Source organism: Mirounga leonina, unplaced genomic scaffold (genome assembly GCF_011800145.1).
Source record: "Mirounga leonina isolate KUSES-001 unplaced genomic scaffold, KU_Mleo_1.0 Mir_204, whole genome shotgun sequence".
Taxonomy (NCBI): Eukaryota; Metazoa; Chordata; class Mammalia; order Carnivora; family Phocidae; genus Mirounga; species Mirounga leonina.
The window spans coordinates 2,216,817-2,243,392 of NW_023270513.1; the positions used below are offsets into that span (position 1 = coordinate 2,216,817).

The 26,576-nt window shown below is 39.7% G+C and overlaps 2 protein-coding genes across 2 annotated transcripts in view; one reads left to right on the forward strand and one right to left on the reverse strand.

The window, feature by feature from the left end:
• The window catches only part of KIF4A (kinesin family member 4A), a 116,604-nt gene that overhangs the window by 56,350 nt on the left and 33,678 nt on the right, over positions 1 to 26,576 (forward strand). Inside the window, exons 11-18 of the mRNA XM_035028698.1 lie at positions 3,782 to 3,914; positions 5,823 to 5,881; positions 5,987 to 6,092; positions 11,066 to 11,122; positions 12,122 to 12,307; positions 17,017 to 17,120; positions 18,305 to 18,449; positions 19,196 to 19,306. Coding sequence (XP_034884589.1) covers positions 3,782 to 3,914; positions 5,823 to 5,881; positions 5,987 to 6,092; positions 11,066 to 11,122; positions 12,122 to 12,307; positions 17,017 to 17,120; positions 18,305 to 18,449; positions 19,196 to 19,306 — 901 coding nt within the window. The remainder of the gene's footprint in view (positions 1 to 3,781; positions 3,915 to 5,822; positions 5,882 to 5,986; positions 6,093 to 11,065; positions 11,123 to 12,121; positions 12,308 to 17,016; positions 17,121 to 18,304; positions 18,450 to 19,195; positions 19,307 to 26,576) is intronic.
• LOC118026010 (60S ribosomal protein L37a-like) lies at positions 13,489 to 13,764 on the reverse strand. Its single transcript, XM_035028700.1, has one exon. It carries the CDS (start codon positions 13,762 to 13,764, stop codon positions 13,489 to 13,491), a length of 276 nt encoding a protein of 91 aa, XP_034884591.1.

Sequence of the window (26,576 nt, forward strand, 5' to 3'; positions counted from 1 at the left end):
TTGTATGTACATATCTTTTATATTGGGCAGATATCTAAAAGTAGAATTGCTGGGTTGCATGTTTAACTTCTCAAGAAACTGCCAAACTGTTTTCCAGAGTGGCTCTGGTGTTTACATCCTCCTCATGCTTCTGGATTTTGATTCATAATTAGAATGCCTTTCCCTACACCAAGGTTAAAGAGGCATTTGCCCATGTTTCCTTCTAGAACTTATGTTGGTTTTATTTTTTACATTTCATGTTTTCATTTGGAGTTTATTCTTATGTATGTGTGAGCTTATTTTCTTTTGATATCCTTATTTTCAATAACTCTTAATCATTTTTTCTCATTTTAAAGGGGTACATTGCTTCTTGTAGAACATTTAGAAAAGTATAAAGAATAACTCTTAAAATTGCCATAATTTTATCACCCAAAGATGACCACCCTTCTCTTTGTAATTTTCCTTCTTTGGGTAATTTAATCTTGGTTTCCTGATAATAATTTAAGAATGTTGGATAAAGAAACTGAGGAAAGCTGGGATCTCTTAAAGGATCTCTTAAAGACCTAATTTAGTTTAACCACTTTATTTTATTTTTTTAAGACTTCATTTATTGAGAGAGAGAGCACAAGCAGGGGGAAGGGCAAAGGGAGAGGGAAAGAGAGAATCTCCAGCAGACTCCCCGCTGAGTGCAGAGCCCAATGCGGGGCTCAATTTCACAACCCTGAGATCATGACCTGAGCTGAAATCAAGAGTCGGACACTTAACTGAGTCACCCAGGTGCCCCTAGTTTAACCAGTTTAGAAGCAACTGACCCATCTTCCTTTCCTTTCAGTTTAGCACAGACCTGTTTTATGTAAGACAAGACTAATGAACACAAGACTAATGAAAACTATTCCAGGGCGCCTGGGTGGCTCAGTTGGTTAAGCGACTGCCTTCAGCTCAGGTCATGATCCCAGGGTCCTGGGATCGAGTCCCGCATCCGGCTCCCTGCTCTGCGGGGAGCCTGCTTCTCCCTCTCCCACTCCCCCTGCTTGTGTTCCCTCTCTCGCTGTGTCTCTCTCTGTCAAATAAATAAATAAAATCTTTAAAGAAAAGAAAAAGAAAACTATTCCAGACTTCCAACCACCAAGAATATACTACAGGATATAGTTTCAGCTACACAAAGATAGATTCTAAGAAACAGTTGATGAATCAAACAGTGAACTCAGCTGTTCAACATTTTACAGAGAAATAAAGATACTACTTCTTTTCTCAAAAATGTATATTTTAAGAGACATTTCAGGGTGCCTGGGTGGCTCAGTCAGTTAAGCCTCTGCCTGCTTGACCTGCATGACCTGCTCAGGTCATGATCCCAGGGTCCTGGGATCGAGTCCCACATCGGGCTCCCTGCTCAGCGGGGAGTCTGCTTCTCCCTCTCCCTCTGCCCCTCCCCCTGCTTGTGCTCTCTCACTCGCTCGCTCTCTCAAATAAAAAAAGAGACATCTCATAAAGGCTTTTTACAAAATGTACAGTTCATACAAATGGATTTTTTTTTTTTTTTTGCTTTTTGTCCTACGATTATATTCTTTTCTTTTTGAATGTGTGTCATGGAAGATTTTGCATTGATTTTCTGTGAGCATTTATCAATATGCATATGCTCAGCTAACTTGAATTCCAAACATTGACAATTAAATAGCCTGCAAAAGAGGAAACACTGGTTTTCCATTGTATTTCCCCCCATTTAGAGAAACCCTGGAAATTTTTAGGAGAAAAAACTATTGAGTTAAAAGTATCATTACTTTGGAGCTTGTCAACTTACATAAATGATGCATGGAAGTTTTCAGCTTAATAACAATAAGAAAATATCAGAGCAATCTAAAAGAACACTAAATTTGCCAATTGTTTATCTTTATAATCCACATTTTAACTGAACATTCTTTCATAAGAGTCTTAAATTCTCGGGACGCCTGGGTGGTTCATTTAGTGAGTGTTCCACTCTTGATTTCGGCTCAGGTCATGATCTTGGGTTGGTGAGACCGGGCCCCGTGTAGGCTCTGCACTCAGCCCCCTGCTTGTGCACTTGCGCGCTCTCTCTCTCTCTCTCACATAAACAAATAAAAATCTTTAAGAAAAAAAATTTAATTAAAAATAATTTTTAAAAAGAGTCTTAGTAAATTCTCAGTAGTATAACCTTAGACCTTATACTGTGGCCTTGCTATTAACTTCATGATAAAGAGCATGCTAAGATTTTCTGTTAAGAATTCCTGGAGGTCTTAAGCTGGGTGAGAGGGCATCTATTCCTGAAATCCTTTTCAGTTCTTTATTGAGATTGAGAACAGCTGTTCCCTGTCCTTCTTTTTCTCTTTATTATAGCCTTGACAACTATTCATTTTTCCCTTCAGTCTCCTTCAGATCCAAATCTTCATATTTCTTCTGATCTTTTTTCACCAGTCCTATTTTCCAGTCTTTTGAACAAGGAATCCCAGTGGATTCCAAAAAAAACAAAACAAAACAAAACTGTCCATCTTGTTGGTCTTTTCCATTAGCCTGGAACTGATACCAAGTAATCTGCATAAGTTCCAAAGGTTCTTATCTATATGTATTCCTTCAAGCTATTTCTGTTCCTCCCTTCCACTCCTACTTGATATGGACACCATTGTTGCCACCACCCACTCTAAGCAATTTAAAATTGATAGACAAATGAACAAGAGGTTTCAAGCAAGGCAGGCATTTAGAAGGGAACATTTATGGAGAATTGTGAAATGTGCTGTCAGTGGCCACTGGTCATTATATCAAATCTCTGACTTCTTAATTGCTGTTTCCCTAAACTTCAGTAAATAGGTAGTTGACTTATATTGATGAGGTTAAATTTCAGCCCTGAGCGGAGTCACTTCTGCGTCCTCCGTACCTCTTCCTTCCTTGCTGCCCTAAATCGTTAATGAGGGATTGAGAGTGGGAAGAGGAGGGAGACACATGTATCTTAGCTACAGTTAGCCTTCACTTCTTTTGTTTGTTTGTTTTTTATTTAAATTCAATTAACATAGAGTGTATCACCCAGTTACTCCATCCCCCCACCCCCTCCCCTCCAGCAACCCTCAGTTTGTTTCCTAGAGTTAAGAGTCTCTTATGGTTTGTCTCCCTCTCTGATTTCATCTTGCTTTATTTTTCTCTCCCCTCCCCTATGTTCATCTGTTTTGTTTCTTAAACTCCACATATGAATGAGATCATATGATAATTGCCTTTCTCTGATTGACTTATTTTGCTTAGCCTTCACTTCTTAGCTACATGGTACAAATAGAAAGATCTTAAACTAAGAGCTAAGGGTAGAGGTTAGTCATTTCTGTTGCACTATGGCTGGCTCTGAATTATTACCTTCCTGCAAACCATTAATTCAAAGTATTTCAGGCATATGTTTCTTACTCATTCAGTATACGACCTGACTGGAATTGGAATGGACACACTTTTTTCCAGGCTTTGGGGAGTTAATTTTATTTTATTTTATTATTTTTTAAAGATTTTATTTATTTATTTGACAGAGAGAGACACAGCGAGAGAGGGAACACAAGCAGGGGGAGTGGGAGAGGGAGAAGCAGGCTTCCCGGGGAGTAGGGAGCCCGATGTAGGGCTCGATCCCAGGACTCTGGGATCATGACCTGAGCCGAAGGCAGACGCTTAACGACTGAGCCACCCAGGCGCCCCTGGGGGTTAATTTTAAACCAAACCCCACACACACACCTAAAAGGTCTATGGGATATATTTTTATCCACCTTTGATATCGGTGTTATTAACAGGTCTGTTTCTTATGTTACTTTCTTTGTTTTAGTGTGGAACCATCAGAAAGTCTACAGTCCCTGATGGAGAAGAATCAGTCCCTGGTAGAAGAGAATGAAAAATTAAGTCGTGGTCTGAGCGAGGCAGCTGGTCAGACAGCCCAGATGTTGGAGAGGATCATTTTGGTGAGGCCCCCACGACTGAGCCACTAGCAATCTGGACACTTACTAGCTTTGGTTTCTGAAATATTTAACATGCTTCTCATTATGAGAGACAAGTTATGTGGAAAGGAATGGATTAATATCACCATATCCGCCATGGAGCCCCTCCAGGGTAAACACATGGGCTTATAATCAAACATACAGAAAAGTTAAAAGAATCGTATAAATCCACCACAGAGAATCCACATGGATCTCATTTTAAAGTAGATTTGTTCTAAAATACCAGAGAGGAAAGAACCAGGTCCTTCTGTCACCTAACTTCTTGCCTAATCTTTATCCGTAATATCAAGTAACTATCCCCTCAGTGAGATTTTAGGTCTTCTGTACCTCCTTTCCCCTAATGTTGTCATATTTCATATTCTGTCCTAACAGCTGCCATGGTGAGATAGAACAGCTGGGAAATTCATGTTAATTCCTTTCACATATGGTTAATTTCCAAATAGTGGATCACTACTCAACTGATTACTCCAGTTCTGTATCTACTACCTGTCTGAAAGTAACCCGGATCAGTGCGTGCTGGCTCTGCCGCTAACATTTTTCTACTAGTCTAAATACAACTCAGTTTTTAATTGTGCAAACTATTGCCAAAAGCGAAAATGAGTTTCCACCAAAATGTAATTGAACATCTGTAATTTACACGCCTTCACGCATCCATGCGCTCTCTAGTCAAGGAGGCGTATGCTGCTTCAGGATTCTTTAAAGGGGACCAAATTCTATATCCATTGTCCATTGCTACTGGAAGGGTGAAAATGGGAACTGGAGGATTTTTATATACAGTTTTCTGTCTCCAGTGCTGCATTCTGTACCTTTAAAGTAACTCTAGAAGCTGTGTTTCACACATATGCGAGTGTGGCTGACGTAACAGATGGAACCTGTTACTCTAGCCACATACCCATCTGAACTTTATAAGGTTGCTATAATGGCTACGGGAAGGCTTATTGCTTGATGTCCCATTAAAATGTCATAACAAGGGCGCCTGGGTGGCTCAGTCGTTAAGCGTCTGCCTTCGGCTCAGGTCATGATCCCAGGGTCCTGGGATCGAGTCCCACATCGGGCTCCCTGCTCAGCAGGAAGCCTGCTTCTCCCTCTCCCACTCCCCCTGCTTGTGTTCCTGCTCTCACTATCTCTCTCTCTCTGTCAAATAAATAAATAAATAATTTTTTTTTTAAATGTCATAACAAGAACAACATTTTTGTCCTCTGTAAGCTGTCCTTCCCAAATCTGTTGCAGCGTCTCGCATGTTACAGATCCTGTGAGTGAGATAAAATGGAAAATATCAATCACCCTTCCCAAAATGTGTCTCCCTCTGCCATTTCTTCTCGGCCATATTCTTGTGCCTCACCCTTTTTCTTGCTTTCTCTTACTATAAAACCAGCCTACCATATCAGATAGTGTAACTGGAAAAAAAAGCTCAGCTCATAATTCAGTGTGAGGCCCTTTTACATTTTCAGTGCCCTTATGCTGGGGCTAGGGAACTGTATAGTGTAGGAGGCAGTTTAAAGTAAGTGGGTTTTTTGCAAACAGCGGTGAGTAGCGTGCCAGGAAGTATTGCTTTTTCCCCCAGTTGCAAAGTTCTATATGGAATTAAGGCTTCACACTCCACACCATAGTCTGAGCTTCATGGCAAGCATAAGACCCAGCTGCTTGGATGCTATTTTTAGTAGTTCATGTTGACTGAAGGGCTAATTTCCATGACTGTTAAAAAAAAAAAATACCATTTCTCACTAAATCACCAAAGCCCACTAAATCCTCGATTACAGCAAAGGAGGCAACCTCTACCTAGGTTTTAATGCATTAGGGGTAGGAGAGAGGACATAATTAAGTGAAGCTGTCAGGCATCATCACTGATGATCTCCTGGATCTCTGTTGCAGACAGAACAAGCGAATGAAAAGATGAACGCCAAGCTAGAGGAACTCAGGCAGCATGCAGCGTAAGTTTCATACCAAATGTCTGTTAGTGACCTTAGTATATAATCATCGATCCTCTGGTCTTTGCAGTATGATTAACCTTTAGGTGCCTTTGTTTGAATTTTCAGCCTCAAAGTGGATCTTCAAAAGTTAGTGGAAACTTTGGAAGACCAGGAATTAAAAGAAAACGTAGAGATAATTCGTAACCTGCAGCAAGTGATTACCCAGCTATCGGTAAGCCAAGGTTGGGGGGGGGGGCGGGGAGGCAGTGTAAATAGACTTACTGCTTTCGTTTGTTTCTCTTGCTGCATATAAACATATCTAACTCTGCCTTTTGCCGAAACAACTCGATTGTGAGCTGTTGGAGGACGGAGATCATGGATCATTGGATATGATCTGAATACTGAATTCGTTAAATCAAGACACTCACAGGTTACATATGCAATGGCACATTCGTATTTCAGTGCTTGAATCAAATGCTGGATGCAGCAACAGAGCAGTTGCAAAATTGCCTGGTAGTTGGGGCGCCTGGGTGGCTCAGTCGGTTAATCGACTGCCTTCAGCTCAGGTCATGATCCCGGAGTCCTGGGATCGAGTCCCACATAGGGCTCCCGGCTCAGTGGGGAGCCTGCTTCTCCCTCTGACCCTATCCCCTCTCATGCTGTTTCTCTCTCTCTCTCTCAAATAAATAAATAAAATCTTAAAAAAAAAAAAAAATTGCCTGGTAGCCCGGGCGGCGGTCATTGACTTGCTGTCCCTTCAGTGTAGGCTAGCTTAACAAGAGGCCTTGTGCCATACCTCAATTTTAAACACACTGGGTTCTTCTGACAGATAACTTAGAGCAACCAGGGAATACCATAGCTCTCCTTTCTAACCAGTAATAAATTAGTTTGAATGATCATTCTAGAAGTTCCCATTTTTATTTAGTTTTAGAACTACAATAGTAGTAGTGTGGGGGGGAGGGGGTTGGGCGGCGGGTATTTCTTGTTTTTCCCAGAAGAAAAGTTCTTAGAATCCTACCACCCTAAAGACCTTTTATTGTTGGTGTTCCTTCTCTATTTTAGCCCTTAGACATATATACTTTTTTTTTTTTGAAGTTGAAATCATGTTATGTTAAGGGACGATGGTTGGTTAAGGGGTTATGGTTGATTTTGTTCCATCTATACCCTCTTGTTTATCATTCTGAACCCGTGACATGTTCATAAATGACTGGTGGTAATTTCTAGCTCTTGGGGAGAGGCTTTAACTTTACCAGAACAGTGATTCTTCATCTCAGGGCTTGCCCAGTGTTTCCTAGACTTGTCAAAACAGTATCACAGAATCATCTACACCTGCATTTTACTCTGAAAGAGTAAATTTAAAAAATACCATGCAGTCTTGTGGGAGGAAGGGTTAGGATGAGTGCCAATAAATTAAATGAGTAAACTCCCCAAAAAACTAGAAAGCAGTGTTTTAGAACAAGTAGTACTGTACAAAACTGTTCAGAGCAGTCCGAGATGACAGCTCATTTGTCCAACACCCAGACCACAGCAGTTGAGAACCTGGGCTCCAGAGCCAGACAGACCCTGGTTGGAAGCCAGTTCTGCCACTCACTAGCTGTGTGACCTTGCTAAGTACTGTATTACTATCCAAAAGAAAATAGTCTAAGTGGCTCCAAAAGCGGCTGAAGGCATTATTCGGCCAAGGCACTTGGAGAGCTCCTGAACTCCAGGTAACTCCCTGAGTCAAAGCAGGACTGGAGTTTTGTAGGGCGAGAAGGGGCGGGTGTCCTTGTGGTTTGGCTCAGGTAGCAGTTCTGGCTAACTGCCATGAAATTTTGGTTGGAGGCTCTTCCAGTTTTCGTGCCTCTTGCTTAAATTAAGAACATTGGTGCAACCCCATCCTGCTAACTGTCCAGTTATTTTCAAGGGTCGTTCTTGCAAGCCTTAAAGTTTGTTCGTTGGTTAAGGTACACAAGTGGGAGAGGTGGCAAAGAAGGGGGAAAGGAGGCAAGGAAAACTAAGAACCCTCTCTCTCTGTTTTAATCCTCTTACATTAGCAGTATGAGCAAAGGGTGATTAACTGCCTAGAAAACTGAAGAAGTCAGTACAGAAGAAACTGGGCTCTAAAAAATGAATAGAAGTTTGTCCCACAAAGGGAAAAAGACAATCTATGTAAAGAAAAAGGTATATGGCAAAGCGAAAAGGGATGAAAGTTTAGAACATAATAAGGACTTCATTGTGGCTAAATTACAGAGTGTACACCAGAGAATGGCTATCACAAGGTGAAATTTCACCATCGATAATTCCACTTAAATATAGCTGAAACATATGATGTATGAACACCTTGTGTGAGCTGCCTCGGAATTAAGATAATCTAGGCTGTGGGACCGTACTGGAGCTAAAGCTTATATGATCACAGAAGAGTGACCCAGGCCACCGTTGTTCATGGCCACCACACCGATCTTAGAGGATTTCCCACCACCTCATTTCTGGGGCTTCGAGTCACGTGGGAATGATGAAGGAAACCCATGGAAACAAGTTGTTAACAGAAGAGAAGGCATATCTGCGGTGAGGATCTGGTGATACGACTGGTGCCTGGTGTGCCTCTAGAGGAAGTTGCTAGTGGGGGCTGACTCAGAGGAACTCTGTAGAATCACTGAATTCTGCCACTAACATTCACTTGGCTCGTGAAGCACAAAGGTACTAAAGATTGCCACAAGCTGATAAAGTCCCTGGCTTCCCTCCACTGTCACAGTTAGGCAGAGTAAACCCCTTGGCCCAGAGCTCCTGCTGGACTCTTGAATCAGAGTTCTCCATGTCTATTGTTTGGGACCCTCCCAGCTATATATTTTTTGGAAATACACAACAATGTATCCTGTGGCTTTTATTAAGACTCACTACAGTGAAAGCAAAATGTTTCAAATGTAAGTGCTTGTGCCCTTCGTTCTGGATTAAAACTATTTTTATTTTAAGTGACGGGTGAACACCCCCTTTTCAGTGATGAAGGCAGCCGTTGTTCCCGAATCTTCCTCCTGGGGCTTTAAGCACTAAACTGTACCATTTCTTCCTTTAAAATACAATTCAAACAAACCTTGCTGCAGTCACCTGTGAGGAAATTCATGCAGTCCTTTCAGTTCCCACAAAATCAAATTTTGTTGTTGCTGCTTTTATTCCCTCCTCTAAGACCAGTTCCATAAAAAGCATTTTGCATGCCCAGTAATGGTATTGCCTACAGCCTCCAAGTGCGAAATTCATATGGGAAGGTATTGCTGGTTAATATAGCTCAGTGTACCCTAGCTTTGTTTCCTTGACCATCGCCTTCAGCAAATCATGTATTTTTACCTTACAAGAGGTTCTCCGTTGCAGCCTTAGAATGAGAGAGAGAGAGACTGTTAGATTGAAATAAATCCTATTGTTACATATTTATATTTAGGATTATGAAGACAGAATCCTACCATGTTCATGTAGAACATGTCACCAAAGCTTAAACTTTCGCATTATAAAATTTTATTGGGCCACAGACCAAAAGGTAAACCCACAGTAACATGTCTTCTTCAAAGATTAACCCATCTACTTTGATCCTGACCCCCTGGAAGGTACTAGAGTCTAAAGTCTTTTGGAGACTAAAAAGTCTCCAAAAGCCAGTGTTACAGGCTTTACTAATCTAGGATAGGTCTGTAAGTAGTCCATTTACTGAAACCGAAAATATGGGAGGGAAGAAAGGGTAACCATTAACGTATAGTATATCGAAGTGCTATTTGTCAAGAAGGATCTCATGTCTGGCCCTTGGAGAATCACCAGTATTGTAAATTATGAGGAGAAGGCATGTGGTAACACTGGAGCTTCCTCTGAATTTTCTTTGAGTCTCACTGATTGGGAATTTCTGGGCAAGAGACGTGCTTTACAAATAGCACTTACTAAGGCCTCTTTGCTCCTTGCCTTGAAGGTACTGAGCTTCAAGTTTCAACAACTATGTAATCTTTCACTGGGTCGATGCAGACACTCCGTGTGCTCACCCTAAATTCTTTCCTTGCTACTGAGCCAATAGCTCTTTGACCTATGACCTCTTTAATCATGTGACTTCCTGGGGGCACCTGGGTGGCTCAGTCGTTTAGCGTCTGCCTTCGGCCCAGGTCATGATCCCAGGGTCCTGGGATCAAGCCCCACGTCTGGCTCCCTGCTTAGCCGGGAGCCTGCTTCTCCCTCTCCCACTCCCCCTGCTTGTATTCCCTCTCTCGCTGTGTCTCTCTCTGTCAAATAAATAAATAAAATCTTAAAAAAAAAAAAAAATCATGTGACTTCCTGGAAAGAATCCTTTCTTCCCAGGGCTTGCAGAATCACTTGAACAGAGGTGGTAATCCATATGGTCCAATGCCAAATAAAGCTTAAATTCCAGTGGGGAGAACAGAGCTTGCTCGTATGATAGCCTATAAACAAATTAGTCCCAATAAGTGGTTTTAGGTTTCCCTTTTAGATGGCTTTTGTTCCAGAGCCCAGAAGAGGAATAGCCCTTCTCTGGAAGGGAATCCGTGCTTACCCTTTCCCTTCAAGTAACCACTACCTGGAATAGCTGCCTATGATTGCTTGGTTCTTCTGTATATGAGGGAGAGGAGCTGCAGAATATTTGTCTGACTTCACGAGCACATCTTTCTGGGGTGTCGACCTGTGGAATGTATTTCCTTCTAGAGTAGGCTCTTGCTACTTTGACTGACTGTAAAATAAAAATACCAAATAACCTTTCATTCTATTCACTTTTCTACTGCATTGCCTTTATTTTGTATGTCTGTTTTTAGGGTGGTATGTCCATGAGAACTGGCTAGACCTGTACGTTACAGAGGTAGACTTAGTGGTAAAAACATAAAGAGTAGAATCTATAAAACGGGTTGAACTTTGGTCTGTGAGAACACGGCTAATGTTTCACTCTGGCCCATTGATCTCTGACGGAGCAGGAGAGGTGCAAGATATATGTCAATTGCCACATGACCCTTTTTTTTTTTTTTTTTTTTTTTTACAAAGACTACACAATTGACCTTGTAACGAGGATAGACTCTTAAGAGGTGGGACATGGAAATCTGTGGTTTGGGGTGTATGTGTGCACAAAATGGGCCCAGCACCTTAAACGGTCTCTATATACACTTGAAAAAAATTGAATAACCAATATAAAATCCCCTAGTAAGCTTCACTTCAGAGTCTTTTCCTAAACTGAAACATCATTTGTCATTGCAGGACGAAACTGTTGCTTGCATGGCTGCAGCCATTGATACTGCAGTGGAACCAGAAGCTGTAAGTAATTGGCTTTGTGTGGAACTGGGAGCTTTAACTGTGCCATTTCCTGTAATTTATCACTCAGCTGAGGATGAGTGTCCCCAGTTGTTACCATCCTCCATAGAATACCTTGGAAATCCAGAAATCTTGAGTGTAAATGTCAGCTTTGGAAAACCCTAAATTGCATAGGATCCATGTCTAGTAGTATAACTGGTAGGGCATCTCAGGGATGTCATTGTCTTTATTTGCAATCTGGCTTACCGATTCCTTGTTAGATGTTAGTATTCTGCATCAGCTGTCTAGCAAGTTGGAATGAAGAAAGGAACAAATCAGGAAATTCTGGCAAAGTCAAAAAAGCATCAGAGAAGACATGGAAGAGATTTTTTTCTCATCATACTTTTTCTATGGTTGGGATGGGTAGGAGCTAAAAGAACCAAGGAGAATATCTGGAGTGTTTGAGTTGCAAGAATAGATAAAACGTATTAGATGTTGGCTAAAGGTTATAGAGTAAAGTCAAAATGGAAGGCTAGACAATTGTTTGCTTGAGACGTCTTTTCCCCCTGAAACAAACATGTATCGGTATTTTTTATATTCTGAAAGAAGAAAGATAGGAGATAAATCGGGTGCCAGAGGCAAGCTCTGTAAGAATAAACAAAGCCTCTTCTCCATTTCCACCATTCCTAAAGTGCCACTTCCAGAACTCTTTCTCCTGTAAAGACCCCTTAGGATGACGTCAAAGTTAAGAAATGTTAGCCCAATCAATAAAAGAAAGAGCAAGAAATTTAGTTTACTCTAGAAGAGTCAGTTAAAGGATATAAGAAATAAGGTGCCGTGAGAGCGGGAAAATAGGTAGGCTCGATTCATCTTATATGTTTAATGCAAATGTATGAGAAGCCATATTTTTAAAAGAACAGAGGTACTAACAATGGAGAAGTGGCTGTGAGACCTGATGAAGCAGGACCTAAGGAACTCCAATGGCTTGTTTCTCTTACAAATCATTATCCTGATCTTTTCCAGCAAGTAGAAACCAGTCCAGAGACCAGTAGATCTTCTGATGCTTTCACTACTCAGCATGCCCTACGTCAAGCTCAGATGTCTAAGGAGCTGGTTGAGTTGAATAAAGCCCTTGCACTGAAAGAGGCCCTAGCCAGAAAGATGACTCAGAATGACAGCCAACTACAGCCCATTCATTTCCAGTACCAGGTAAAATATTTACAAGAGCAGCATTTGTTCATGTCTACCATCTCTCTTTAATTGTATGGGAAGAGAATGGGCACACTGTTCTTGATGATGATGAGAGAACATAATGTGCCTAGTACACATGGAGTTGCATTGTTGTTTTCCAAAAAAGGATACATTCAGGATAGGGAACCTGCAATTCTGTTTCATTTAATCTAATACCTTACCTTATGCAATAGGTATTTAATAAATAGTTTGATAACATAATAATAAATGTGGTCCCTACTTGTGGAGAAATTTTGTTCTAATAACCGTACTGACATTCTAAGGAAGATAGATCTCTTAGTAGATGGCCTTGGTTATAGTGTGAATTAGGAAGAGACTTATAATGGATATCACTTGACTTGGCAAATGACTAAACTGGTTTTCCTAGTGGTAGTTCTATCTGGCCCTTGCTAATTAATAATCAGGTCTTTACTGAAAGCCAAGTCTTTGGCTTTCAGGTTATTCCACAGAGTTACCCTTGCTTCAGACCTTATTTTCCATTGTAGCTCAGTGTTTCCCATCCACAAAATGATATTGGCTGTGCTGGTAGAGGAAAGGGTTGATTGTTTCCCCGTCTAGCTATATCCTACCACCCTCAGGTTCTATATGCTGGTAATCAAGAAATCCTGATAGTATTCATGCATTTCTACCACAGGCTCCCCTAAAAACAAGAAAAGTGTTTGTCCCAAAGAATTTTCAACGCTTTTTTTCCTTAGGGTAGAGAATTCCCCTTGGGTATTCCAAAATAATAGCTGAGTTGCCATTAGAGGTTTTATTTCCTTTTTTTTCCAATAAAAATTAGAAGAACTTTTAATTTCCAAATCCTTTGAGAAAGCAAAACTAATGCAACACAAATTGAAAATCTAATTAATAAATTTAACAACAAGCCAAAGTAATTTTGTTACATAAATTAACCCATTTATTATAGGCTAGCAGTGTTTCTAACAATTTTTTTTAAGATTTTATTTATTTATTTGACAGACAGAGACACAGCGAGAGAGGGAACACAAGCAGGGGGAGTGGGAGAGGGAGAAGCAGGCTTCCCGCCGAGCAGGGCGATCCCAGGACCCTGGGATCATGACCTGAGCCGAAGGCAGACGCTTAACGACTGAGCCACCCAGGCGCCCCATAGGCTAGCAGTGTTTCAAATGGTGGAGCTTCTACTGGTCTTTCAACTCCTTCAGTCTTCTGATGAACTTTACTGTGACGGCAGAAGTCATGTTGTAGGTCCAGGCGCCACCAGCTATGGTTTTCATGCAGGAGCCACAATGCCAGATCCCCACAGCTCTTCTTTTCATCTTGGTTTTCCCACAGAAGGAACAAATGTACTTGGCGTGCTGGCTTATTTCAATCTTCTTCACCATTTTCCTGAGGGAGGCACCCTCACAGGTCCCATATTTACCCACGATTCCGACCTTCTTGGTGCATTTAGCCATGTCGCTGCAAACTAGGTCTGAACCCAGAGAGCGGTTTTATTTCCTTTTTCTTATTACAGTCTTGTTTAACATTTTTTACACTTAATTTTTCTTTATGGCAGATGCATGTATATCATTTGTAAAAGCCAAACAGTAAAATAAAAGCAATTCCTGCCCTACTACCTTCTCCCCTGTTCCCTAGGCTTATACTTCAAATTCTTTAAAGCTGTTCCTTCTGACACTTACCTTATATTTGTAGAGAAGATTTGGTAGTATAATACGTTAATTTAAAAATTTTAGACATTATTACAAATCAAAACTGCAATGAGATATCACCTCACACCTGTCAGAATGACTAAAATCAAAAACACAAGAAACAACAAGTGTTGGCGAGGGTGTGGAAAAAAAGGAAACCTCATGCACTGTTAGTGGGAATGCAGACTGGCACAACCACTGGGAAAAATAGTATAAAGATTCCTCAAAGGATTAAAAATAAAATTACCATAGGGTCACCTGAGTGGCGTGGTCAGGTAAGCGACCAACTCTTGGTTTCAGCTCAGGTCATGATCTCAGGGTCCTGAATTGAACCCCATGTCGGGCTTCCTGCTCAGTGGGGAGCCTGCTTCTCCCCTTCCCTCTGCCTGCCGCTCCCCTGCTTGTCAAGTGTCTCTCTTTCTCTGTCAAGTAAATAAATAAAATATTTTTTAAAAGGAGGAAACAAATTCTTATTGTAAACAGTACCTTTTCATCACATGTAAATCACTATCTCTTTCTAATAAATAAAGGTAGTTTCTTGTTCTAAGTATTTTTTCTATCACTGAAGAATTGCTGTAGAAAAATTTGAGGAACGGGGCGCCTGGGTGGCTCAGTCGTTAAGCGTCTGCCTTCGGCTCAGGTCATGATCCCAGGGTCCTGGGATCGAGCTCTGCATCGGACTCCCTGCTCTGTGGGAGGCCTGCTTCTCCCTCTCCCACTCCCCCTGCTTGTGTTCCCTCTCTTGCTGTGTCTCTCTCTGTCAAATAAATAAAATCTTTAAAAAAAAAAAAAAGAAAGAAAAGAAAAATTTGAGGAGGTATAGGTTCTGATTAATGAAGATTGCCATGAGTTATAGTAACCCAGGACTCAACTCCCTTTGTGGAGTCAGACAGTTTTGACTAAATGTGGCATATATAATGAAAAGATACTATTTCTCACCCATCCGATTGGTAAAAATTTTGAAGTGTAGTAATATCAAATGTTGGTAAGGGTGCAAGGACACAAGTACTCAGCTAGCAGGAGTGTAAATTGGAATAGCCACTTTAGAGGAAAATTTAGCAGCAGTATCTATTAAGATTAAAAGTGTGTACCACCATGACTCTGTAATTCCACTTGTTCTTACCCTAGAAAAACCTTGCACATATGCACAGAAGACATGCACAAGAATATTTCATTATGGCAAAAACAGGAGTTAGATCTATATGCAATGATATAAATAAATCTCTAAGACTGGAAAAAAGCAAGTTATAGAATAATATATACATATAGTGTAATTCTACTTATCTTTAACACATTTCAATAGGTACACACACAAATATGCACATGTATATGTGTGTATGTATATATTACTTTTGTATCTATTTACATAAATACTATAGACATTTGACACAATATATTTATGTATTTATTAGCTACACATATTTTAAGGTATTTACATATATGTGTAAATGTCTAGAAAAATTGTCTGGAAGATCTGGACCAGGCTGATAACAGTGGTTAGTTCTGGATAGGGGACTGGAATTTTGGAAGAGTAGGGCAGCAGAGGAACTTGCCCTTTATATATATTATCTGGATTATTTTTTACCACAATGTTTCCATGTGTTACTTCCCTAAGTATACACACACACACACACACACACACACTATTGCTGGTTTAAATATGCAGGGTAACTATAAAGCAATGAGATTGATTTTCATTGGGTACTAGCATGGCCAGGAGATTTTGTGGAAAACAGCTCTTGCCTATTTAGAAAGCTTCTCTGATACAGCCCCACCTAACGTGACTCTTTGTGTCATTTCAGTACTGGTCTAAGACCTGCACAGAATCTTCTTGGCTACCAACCACTCATTCAGCCAGTTTCCTTTAATTTTTTGGTTATGAGAACAGGAAGGAATCTATTGGATTTTTCTAATCTTGGAAACTACTAAAATTCAGTTTCTGGAATTCATTTCCTAAATGCATGCAGAACTGCACTTGGTATTGAATATATATGTTTGAAAGTTCTGAATATAAGGATGTTTGTGCAGCCCTCTACTATTTACAAAATGTCATTCCTTTTTTATCTTATTTGATCTTCCCAACAACCCTGTGAAGTAAGTGGTGTTGTTAATTGTTTACATAGATAGGGAAACTCTCCGAGGTCCCCAAGACCACCCCCAGGTTTAACAATTTGCCAGGATGACTCAAAGGACTCAGCATATAGTCACACAGCTATGAGTTATTACAGTGGAAGGATACAAAACAGAATCAGCAAAGGGAAAAGGCAAAGTCTGAAGGAAACCAGATGCAAGCTTCTAAGAGTCTTCTCCCAGTGGAGTAACACAATATGAATTTAATTCCTCTAGCAATGGGTTGTGACAACATGTGTGAAATGTTGTCTATCAGGGAAGCTCCCTGGAGTCTAGGAGTCCAGGGATTTTTTTTAAGTTTTAATTCCAGTTAGTTAACATACATATTAGTTTCAGGTGTACAATATAGTGATTCAACAATTCCATACATCACCCAGTGCTCATCACAACAAGTGCCCTCCTTAATCTCCATAAACCATTTCACCTATCCCTCCACCCACCTCCCCTCTGGTAACCATCAGTTTGTTCTCTCTGGTTAAGAGTCTGTTTCTTGGCATAATGAGCCACTCTTATCAAAATGATGGAAACCCTACCAAGACCCACCTGAGCCGAGGACCAATCTTGCAAGCAGCCCTTTTTTAAGAACAGCAATCTCGGGCTATATTAACTCTTTTCTGCATAGAAACTAAGGCTAAAAAGAGATGAAATGACTTCCCTTAAGATATTTAGATATTAAGTGCTGGACTCAAGGTTCAAACCCAGGCTTTTGGATTCCACATAACTTTAATCTCCTTAAATCAAGTACAGATGTTTATAGTGTGCGATTGAAGTGGTAAAATTGAATACATAGTTCCTTAAGCTGTGGAATGTTGAAGTGACTTTCTTTATTTTAAGTGATTTTCTTCCCGTGCCTTTTAATGCTTTCTCTCTGACCTATAACATTTCTAGGATAACATAAAAAATCTAGAATTGGAAGTCATCAATCTGCAAAAGGAAAAAGAAGAATTGGTTCTTGAACTCCAGACAACAAAGAAGGATGTCAACCAAGCCAAGTGAGAATACATCCAATAAGTATTATTTTTCAAGTCCCTACTATGTGTGAGGAGTTACAAAAGGAAATAGAGAAGTAAAAGAGCCATTTCCTGCCCCCCACAGGATTTACACCTAGTTGTGGAGAGGAGATCTAAACAAAAGAAAAGTTAATTGAGATTTTAAACAGTACCTCCTGACGACAGTAAAAGAAAGCCATAACAGCATGTGATTAGTAGCTAGATAAATTTCCTAGGTGGTTAATTGCTTTAAGAGTTCAGAGTCAGGAGATAGCAGGTTAGCCCAGCATGATCAAGAAAGTCTCTATGAGAAGTTAGCATTTGAGCTGGATTTTGAAAGATTATCAGACCTACCAGACAGCTACCGTTTCTTTGTCCCTGCACTGATGGCAGATTAGCTTGTCAGTAGAATTAATGTCCAGGCTAGTAAATGAAAAACCAGTCTAGCCATCCCTTAGTCAGTTAAGAATAAAATCAAGACAGGGGTGCCTGGGGTGGCTCAGTCGGTTAAACGTCAGACTCCTGATCTCAGCTCAGGTCTTGATCTTGGGGTTATGAGTTCAAGCCCCACTTTGGGCCCCACACTGGGCATAGAGCCTACTTAAAAAAAAAAAAGGGCATAAAACCAAGACAGATAACCAGAATATCCTACTCTTCCTCAGACCTCTTCCTTACTGGCTATTCTACCTTCTTTTTACTCAGTGACTCTATCTCTGTTGAGTCTCAAGTTCATGTTCTTTTTTTTCTTAAAGATTTTATTTATTTATTTGACAGAGAGAGAGCGAGAGCAAGAACATGAGCAGGGGGAGTGGGAGAGGGAGAAGCAGGCCTCCCACCGAGAGTAATAATCTCAGACTAGTGTAATAATCATCAGAATTATTCCTTTACAGCTAAACTAAAGTGAAATATCCTCAACCATCCTTTTAACATAGTGGTGGGGAGTGATGTATTGAGTCAATTGCGTTGTTATATACTCAAAAAATTTGTTGTTTTACTCTTTGTTATTGAGCTCCCGTTAATTGAGACGGTTTTGGTTGTTTGGGTGGTTATTCATTATTTAAAGATGGCTATGTGACTGATCACCTATTTTATATATATCAGGATTGTGAACCTGGGAGTCGAATGCTCTGTCTTTTGAAGTCAGGCTTCACTCTGCTAGTCTTCACTCCTGTAGCATCTGTTTTTAGGTTGAGTGAGCGCCGCCGTAAACGTCTCCAGGACCTAGAGGGTCAAATGGCCGATCTGAAGAAGAAACTGAATGAGCAGTCCAAACTTCTGAAGCTGAAAGAATCCACAGAGCATACCGTTTCCAAATTGAACCAGGAGATACGGGTAATAAACTCTCATCCTTGGGTTTATTTCATTAAAACTTACAAACATAGGTGTTCCATTTAGAATTATACTACAGAGGCATTGTCAGGTGAGAAAGTAGGAGGCAGGGCCATCATTTCCAATGTGTGACTCTCCCCCAATGTCCCTTTTACAGGACATTGTCCTGGTAGTCATCTAGAATCTGAATAACAAAACCCTGCTTGAGCATTCAGAGCTTAATGTTAGAGTCTCAGAAAGCAAAGGAGAAAGATACCTCGATATTTTGTGGTGATACCTGACCACCTTCCATGATTATGTAGAATAATTTTGTAGAGTAGTTGCAAAGTGGCGACACCTGGAAAATATTTTCAGTTTTTGAATGTTCGACTTCTGACATCTGCAAAGTGGAGTCACAGGCCGCTTATACTGGCACCTTTAGAATACACTGGTTGCTAGGTGGATTTATCCTTGAGGCTTAGTAGATATTTCCTTGAAATTTCATTTATATACAAAGAATTTAGGGCTGGATTTAGCTGTCGGTACATTTTTTTTTAAGTTTCTTCAGCATGTTCATTTGTGTAGTCTATACTTGGAAACCCTGTGCAAGCATAGCAAGGGGTATTGCAAGCCTAATCAGAAAATCTGTTGGCAGCCTTCTCAGCTTAGCTCTGGGTTTTCTCTCTTCTTAATAGTTAGTCTATCCATCTGCACATCAGCCTAGAGTAAGTGCAGATGACTAATACTTGTACGGGGTTTTGTTTTTACAGGTGATGAAAAGCCAGCGGGTACAGTTAATGCGTCAGATGAAAGAGGATGCTGAGAAGTTTAGACAGTGGAAACAACAAAAAGACAAAGAAGTAATCCAGTTAAAAGAACGAGTAAGTAACTACAATTTTTCAAAGGCCTACCTAATAAACCCTTCTTTGGGCTAACACTAAAGCTTTTCTTCAAACAACTGGTTCTCTCCAAAAAATGTGACACATTCATGAATTTAACAGGTATTTCTTAAACGTCTACCATGTACCAGGTGCTACCCACTAGATACCATGGAAAATAGAAAGATGAGTAGTATATGAGCTCTGCCCTTGAAGAATGTCTTAATCTAAAGGGGAAGGTGAGGCATAAGCATGGTTTTCTCTAATTGAAGGAATAAAGAGATCTGTGCTTTACAAATGGCCTAAAACACCAAGGTAATTAAGAAAGAAAAGCATATTTCCAGTTAGAGTGAAAACATGACAGCTGACACAGGCCTTGAATAATAGGGAGGACTTTGATAGAGACAGGTGCAGGCATTCCAGATAGATGGAACAGCAGGAGCAAAGACACAGAGATGACAACTTTATAAGCATATTCAAGGAGTGATGAATGGTCCTGGTGGGATGAAGGATGGTAGAAGATTCCATCAGAAAGACAAAATGAAGCTGGATTGTTAAAGATCTAAGAAGTTTGAACTTTATTTTGTTAGCAGTGCAAAGATTTTTAAGGTTTTTGAGAAACAAAGTGATATCAGCCAAGTACTGCTTTAAAAAGATACATCTGAGAGTAATGTGTTTAACAAACTGAAGTACTGAGAAACTGGAGGGCAGAACACAAGTTAAGAACATATTATGTCATCCAGAAAGATAGTAAGGGCCTGAATTAGAGTAGTAACAGTATTCTTGGAAAGGACATTGATATGGGGACATTTTTAGAATTGGCCAGAATGTTGTGCTTGCTTGGGCAGCACATATACTAGATTGGCCAGAATGTGATGCATTGGGTCAAGAAATGAGGAGAGGTACTTTTCGAATGGTGGCAAGAGGAGCTTTGTGAACACTCTTGGCAAAAGAAGCCTAACTAGTGAAATTTATAAAAACAGGCATTGAAAGTCTCTATATGTTCTGAAGGGCATATAGCAAAGAAACTCTATTCAAGGAAATCTACTAAACCTCAGTAAGAAGCAAGGGTCCGTGGCACTCCCCTCACTCCTCACCTTCCAGTCTGTGGCCATGGTTTCTTCTGTTTCATCCCCCATAGCTCCAGGTTGTTGAAGTTCCACTTCAGGCAAGAGCAACCAAGATGGTCTAGGGATCCTTTCTTCTGCCTAGCCCCTATGTGTAGGGCAGAAGCTCTACTCCTGCTACAAAAGGCCAAGAATGCTGGGGCCTGATTACCCCAACCCATTTAATGGTAGGATATAGGTTCCATGTCAGGAGAGGCAAGCCAAGAAAAATAGAGCGTACTGCCCCTGCCCAGCACCCTACTCATAGAACAGAGCAGTCACTCAGAGAAGTGGGCTACTATCCCCACTCCCCAGTCCTGAGCAGTGATACAGAGGTTCTGTCGTGGGGGGAGAGGCAAGCCATTGGAACAGCCATAGGAATGCAGCCCTCCCTAAGGGGCTCTCTTTATTTGGGGACAGAGTTTGGGGAAGTTAACACCTAAAGGAGCTGTCAAAAATAATGGAAATTTTGGTGGTGAGCAATTAAGAAACTGGTAGCTCCGCAAGAACAGTAAGTGAAACAGTAAACATATTCAAAGATAATAATGGCTGAAAATTTTCTAAATTTGCTGCAAAAAAATCTACACATCGAAGAAGTTCAATAAACTCCAAAATAAATGCAAAGGGATCCACACCAAAACACATTATGTCAAAATGTTGAAAGACAAAGACAAAAAAACTTGAAAGCAGCAAAATAAAATGACTCATCACATACAAGCAAACCCCAATAAAATTAACAGCTGAATTTTTTTTTTTTTTTTTTAAGATTTTATTTATTTGACAGAGAGACACAGCGAGAGAGGGAACACAAGCGGGGGGAGCGGGAGAGGGAGAAGCAGGCTTCCCGCGGTGCAGGGAGCCCAATGCGGGGCTCGATCCCAGGACCCTGGGATCATGACCTGGGCCAAAGGCAGACGCTTAACAACTGAGCCACCCAGGCGCCCCATTAACAGCTGAATTCTCATCAAAAACAATGGAGGCCAGAAGACAGTGGGACAACATACTCAAAGTGCTGAAGTAAAATACTATCAACAAAGAATTGTATAGATAACGAAGCTTTCTTTCAAAAATGAAGACAAGGGACACCTGGGTGGCTCAGTCAGTTAAGCGTCTGCCTTTGGCTCAGGTCATGATCGAACTCGGGCTCCCTGCTCAGTGGGGAGTCTCTTTCTCCCTCTCCATCTGCCCCTCTGCCTGCTTGTGCTCTCTCACTCTCACTCCCTCTCAAATAAATAAAATCTTTAAAAAAATAAAGACATTTCCATATAAACAAAAGCCAAGTGATCTTGTTTTTAGCAGACCTACCTTACAAGAAATACTAAAAGAACTTTAGACTGAAAGCAAGTGATATCAGACAGTAATTTGAATCTACACATACACACACACACACACACACAGAAAACACAAAGAGTGCCAATAAAGATATTATGTAGGTAATTCTAAAAGAGAGTATAGTTGCGTATTTCTTCTCCCTTCTCTTAACTGATTTAAAAAGCAATTATATAAAATAATGTTTATATAATTATATTGATGGACCCTATAACATAGAAATGTAATATATTTGACAAAGGAGGTGGCTGGGAGCAAAGTTGTATTTGAGTAAAGAAATGGCATCAGGTGGTAACATGAATCTACAGGAAGAAATGAGGAGAACCAGAAATGGTAAATAAGAACAAATTCTATAAATATATATTTGCTCTTCTTTCATCTCAGCTTATTTAGAGAACAAATTATATAAAGTAATAGTAATAATGAATTATGTGGTTACATCTAGATATAATTTACATAACAATAATAGCACAAAAAGGGAAGAGAACAGAGCTGTATAGGAATAATGTTTCTATATTTCACTGGAATTAAGTTAATATAAATCTGAAGTAGATTCTGATAAGATGTTTATTATAAGTACGGGGACAATCATTAAGAAAATAACTCAAGGGGCGCCTGGGTGGCTCAGTCATTAAGCGTCTGCCTTCAGCTCAGGTCATGATCCCAGAGTCCTGGGATCGAGCCCCACGTTGGGCTCCCTGCTCAGCGGGAAGCCTGCTTCTCCTTCTGCCTGCCGCTCCCCCTGCTTGTGCGCTTGCTCTCTCTCTGTCAAATAAATAAAATCTTTTAAAAAAGAAAATAGCTCAGAAATAGGGTGAAATAATCATTAAAGGAATCACTATGCTACCCTAAAAAATACTCATTCACTTAATGTAAAAGAAAACAGTGAGGAAAGAATGGAGGAACAAAAAAGATACGACATTTTAAAAAAAGTAAACTTGAAAAGATGAATCCAAACATATCAATAAACATAATGTGAGTAGATTAAACCATCTACTCAAAAGGTAGAAATTGTCAGACTGGATTAAAAAAAAAAAAACAAGATCTATAACAAGATATGCTGTCTACAGAAGGCACATGATGGATTCAAAGATACAAATAAGTTGAAAGCAAAAGGTTGGAAAAAGATCTACCATTCAAACACCAACCATAAAAGAGCTGATGTGGCTATACAGACAAAATACACTTTAAAACACAAAATATTACTAGAAATAGAAAGGAATATTTTATAATGATACAAGAGTCAACCCATTAGGAAGCTAACTATTATTAAAAAATATATGCACCTAGCAACAAAGCCTCAAAATACATGAAGCAAACACTGACAGAAATGAAGGGAGAAATAGACAAATCAATAATAATATTTAGACATTTCAATACCTCACTTTCAAAAATGGATAGAACAACTAGGCACAAGATCTGCAAGGACATCAAAGACTTAAAAATACTATAAACTAACTAGACCTAATAGACATCTATAGACTACTCCAACAGCAGGGTATACAGTCTTCTCAAGTACACGTAGAACATTCTCCAGGATAGACCATATGTTAGGCCATAAAACATGCCTCAGTAAGCTTAAAAGGAAAAAAATAAGCTTAAAAGGAATGAAATAATATAAAATATATTTTACAACCACAATGGAATGAAATAAGAAATCAATAACAGAAAGGAATTTGGGAAATTCACTAATATGAGGAAATTACACAACATAGTCCTAATTAAATAATGGATCAAAGAAGAAATCACATGGAAATTTTTTGATGAATAAAAACAAAGACATAATATACCAAAATTTGTGGGATGCAGCTAAAGCAGTGTTAGAGAGAAATTTGTAGTTGTTAATGCCTATATTAAAAATGAATAAAGATCTCAAATCAGTAACCTAGACTTCCACTTTAAGACACTGAAAAAAAAAAAAATGAGCAAACTAAACCCAAAGCTAGCAGATAGACAGAAATGTTAAAGGTTAGAGTGGAAATTAATGAAATAGAGAATGGAAAAAATAATAGAGAAAATCAGTGAAACCAAAAATTGGACCTTGGAAATGATCAACAAATACTGACAAATCTTTAGGTAGGCTTAACAAGAAAAAAAGAAGATTCATTACTAAAATTAGGAATAAAGAGGGGATGTCACTACTGGTTTTCAGAATGAAAGGATTATAAGGGCATACTATGAACAACTGTATGCCAACAAATTAAATAGCCTAAATGAAATGGGAAAATTTTTGGAAAGATAAAAATTATTGAAAGTGACTCAAGAAGAAATAGAAAATCTTTATAGACCCATAACAAGAGATTAATTTACTAGTTTAAAACTTTTCAGAAAGGGGGTGCCTGGGTGGCTTAGTCGGTTAAGCGTCTGACTCTTGATTTCGGCTCAGGTCATGATCTCAGGGTCCTGGGATCAAGCCCTGAGTTGGGCTCCGCGCTCAACAGGGAGTCTGTGTGAGGATTCTCTCTCTCCCTCTCCCCCTCCCTCTGCCCATCCCCCTGCACTCTTGTGTGCGCTCGCTCTCTTGAATGAATGAATGAATGAATAACTTACCAGAAAGAAAAGCCCTGGCCCAGATGGCTTCACTGGTGAGTTCTATCAGACATTTAAAGAGGAAATAATACCAAATTTTCGGAAACAATTCCAAAAAACAGAAGCAGGGGAAACATTTCCCAGCTCATTCGATGAGGCCAATATTTCCTTTATACCAAAACCAAAGACATCCCAAGAAAACTATAGACCAATATCTCTTATGAATATAAAAGTGAAAGTCTTTTTTTTTTTTAAGATTTTATTTATTTATCTGAGAGAGAGAATGGGAGACAGAGAGCATGAGAGGGGGAGGGTCAGAGGGAGAAGCAGACCCCCTGCTGAGCAGGGAGCCCGATGCGGGACTCCATCCCGGGACTCCAGGATCATGACCTGAGCCGAGGGCAGTTGCTTAACCAACTGAGCCACCCAGGCGCCCCTAGAAGTGAAAGTCTTCAACATAATACTAACAAATTCAATCCAGCAACATATAAAAAGAATGATACACCATGACCAAGTAGGGTTCATCTGAAAAAAATGTAAGCCTTCCTTAACATCTGAAAGTCAGTTGATATATTACACCATATCAGTAGAATAAAGGACAAGAACCACATGATTATCTCAGCAGACAGAAAATGCATTTGACAAAATCCATCACCCTTTCATAATAAAAACACTCAGGAAACTTGGAGTAGAAGGGAACTTCCTCAACCTGTTAAAGGGCATTTATGAAAAACCCGCAGCTGACATCATAATAGGGAAAGAAAGAATACTTTCCCCCTAAGATCAGGAACAGGACAAGAATATCCACTCTTGTCACTTTTATTCCACATTGTCCTGAAGGTTCTAGCCAGGACACTTAGGCAAGAAAAATATATAAAAGGCATCCAGATTGGAAAGGAAGAAGCAAAACTCTGTTAGCAGGTAACATGATTGTGTATGTATAAAATGCTAGAGAGGGGCGCCTGGGTGGCTCAGTCGGTTAAGCAACTGCCTTTGGCTCAGGTCATGGTCTCAGGGTCCTGGGATCGAGCCCCGCATCAGGCTCCCTGCTCGGCAGGAAACCTGCTTCTCCCTTTCCCACTCCCCCTGCTTGTGTACCCTCTCTCGCTGTCTCTCTCTCTGTTAAATAAATAAGTAAAATCTTTAAAAAAATAAAAATAAAATGCTAGAGAATCTACTAAAAAACTAGGAAAACTAATACATGAGTTCAGCAAGGTTGGAGGATATAAGTTCAATATACAAAAGTCAGCTGTATTTCTTTACACTAGAAACGAATTTGAAAATGAAAACAATTCCATTTATAATAGCATCAATAAGAATAAAATGCTTAGGAATAAACTTAACAAATGTAAAACTTATACACTAAATTCTATAAAACATCATTGAAATAAATAAATGGAAAGATAGCCCATGTTCATGGCTGGGAAGACTTAATATGCTTAAGATGGAATACTCTCCCCCCCCCCAAAAAAAAAGATGGACTACTTCCCAGATTGATCTACAGATTTAGTACAATCTCTATCAAAATTCCAGCTGGCTTATTTGCAGAAATTCACATGCTGATCCTAAAATTCATATGGAAATGGAAGTGATCCAGAATAGGCATAACAGTCTTGAAAGAGAAGAATAAGTTTGGAGATGTCACATTTCCTGTTGGCAATACATCCATCACCTCACATAGTTTTTTTCAGTGTGGTGAGAACACTTAAGATTTAAGATGAACACTAACCCTAACACTTAGCAGATTTCAAGTATACAATACAGTATTACTGACTATAGTCACTATTATATATTGATCCCCAAAACTTACTCATTTGTACCTTTGGCCAACTTTTCCCTATTTTCCCCACCCCCAGTTCCTGGTAACCACCATTACTCTCTGGTTCTATGAGTTTGACTTCTTTAGATTCCACATGTAAGTGAGATCATACAGTATTTGTCTTTCTTAGTTTGGTTTATTTCAGTTACCATGATGACCTTTAGGTTCATCCATGTTGTTGCAAATGGCAGGATTTCCTTCTTGTTTGTGGCTGAATAATATTCCATTGTATACATATGCCCCATTTTCTTTATCCATTCATCTGTCGACACTTACGTTGTTTCCATATCTTGGTTACTATGAATAATGCTGCAATGAATATGAGAATGAAGATACCTCTTCAAGATACTGATTTCATATTACATTTCCTTTGAATATATACCCAGTAGTGGGATTGCTAGACTGTATGGTAGTTCTATTTTTATTTTTTGAGGAACCTCCATAATGTTTTCCATAATGACTGTTACATTGAAAGACTCTTTAGTTATGT

What these genes read in the sequence shown, in the direction of transcription:
- LOC118026010 (XM_035028700.1), bottom strand. Translation starts at nt 13,764, where the DNA reads ATGGCTAAATGCACCAAGAAGGTCGGAATCGTGGGTAAATATGGGACC.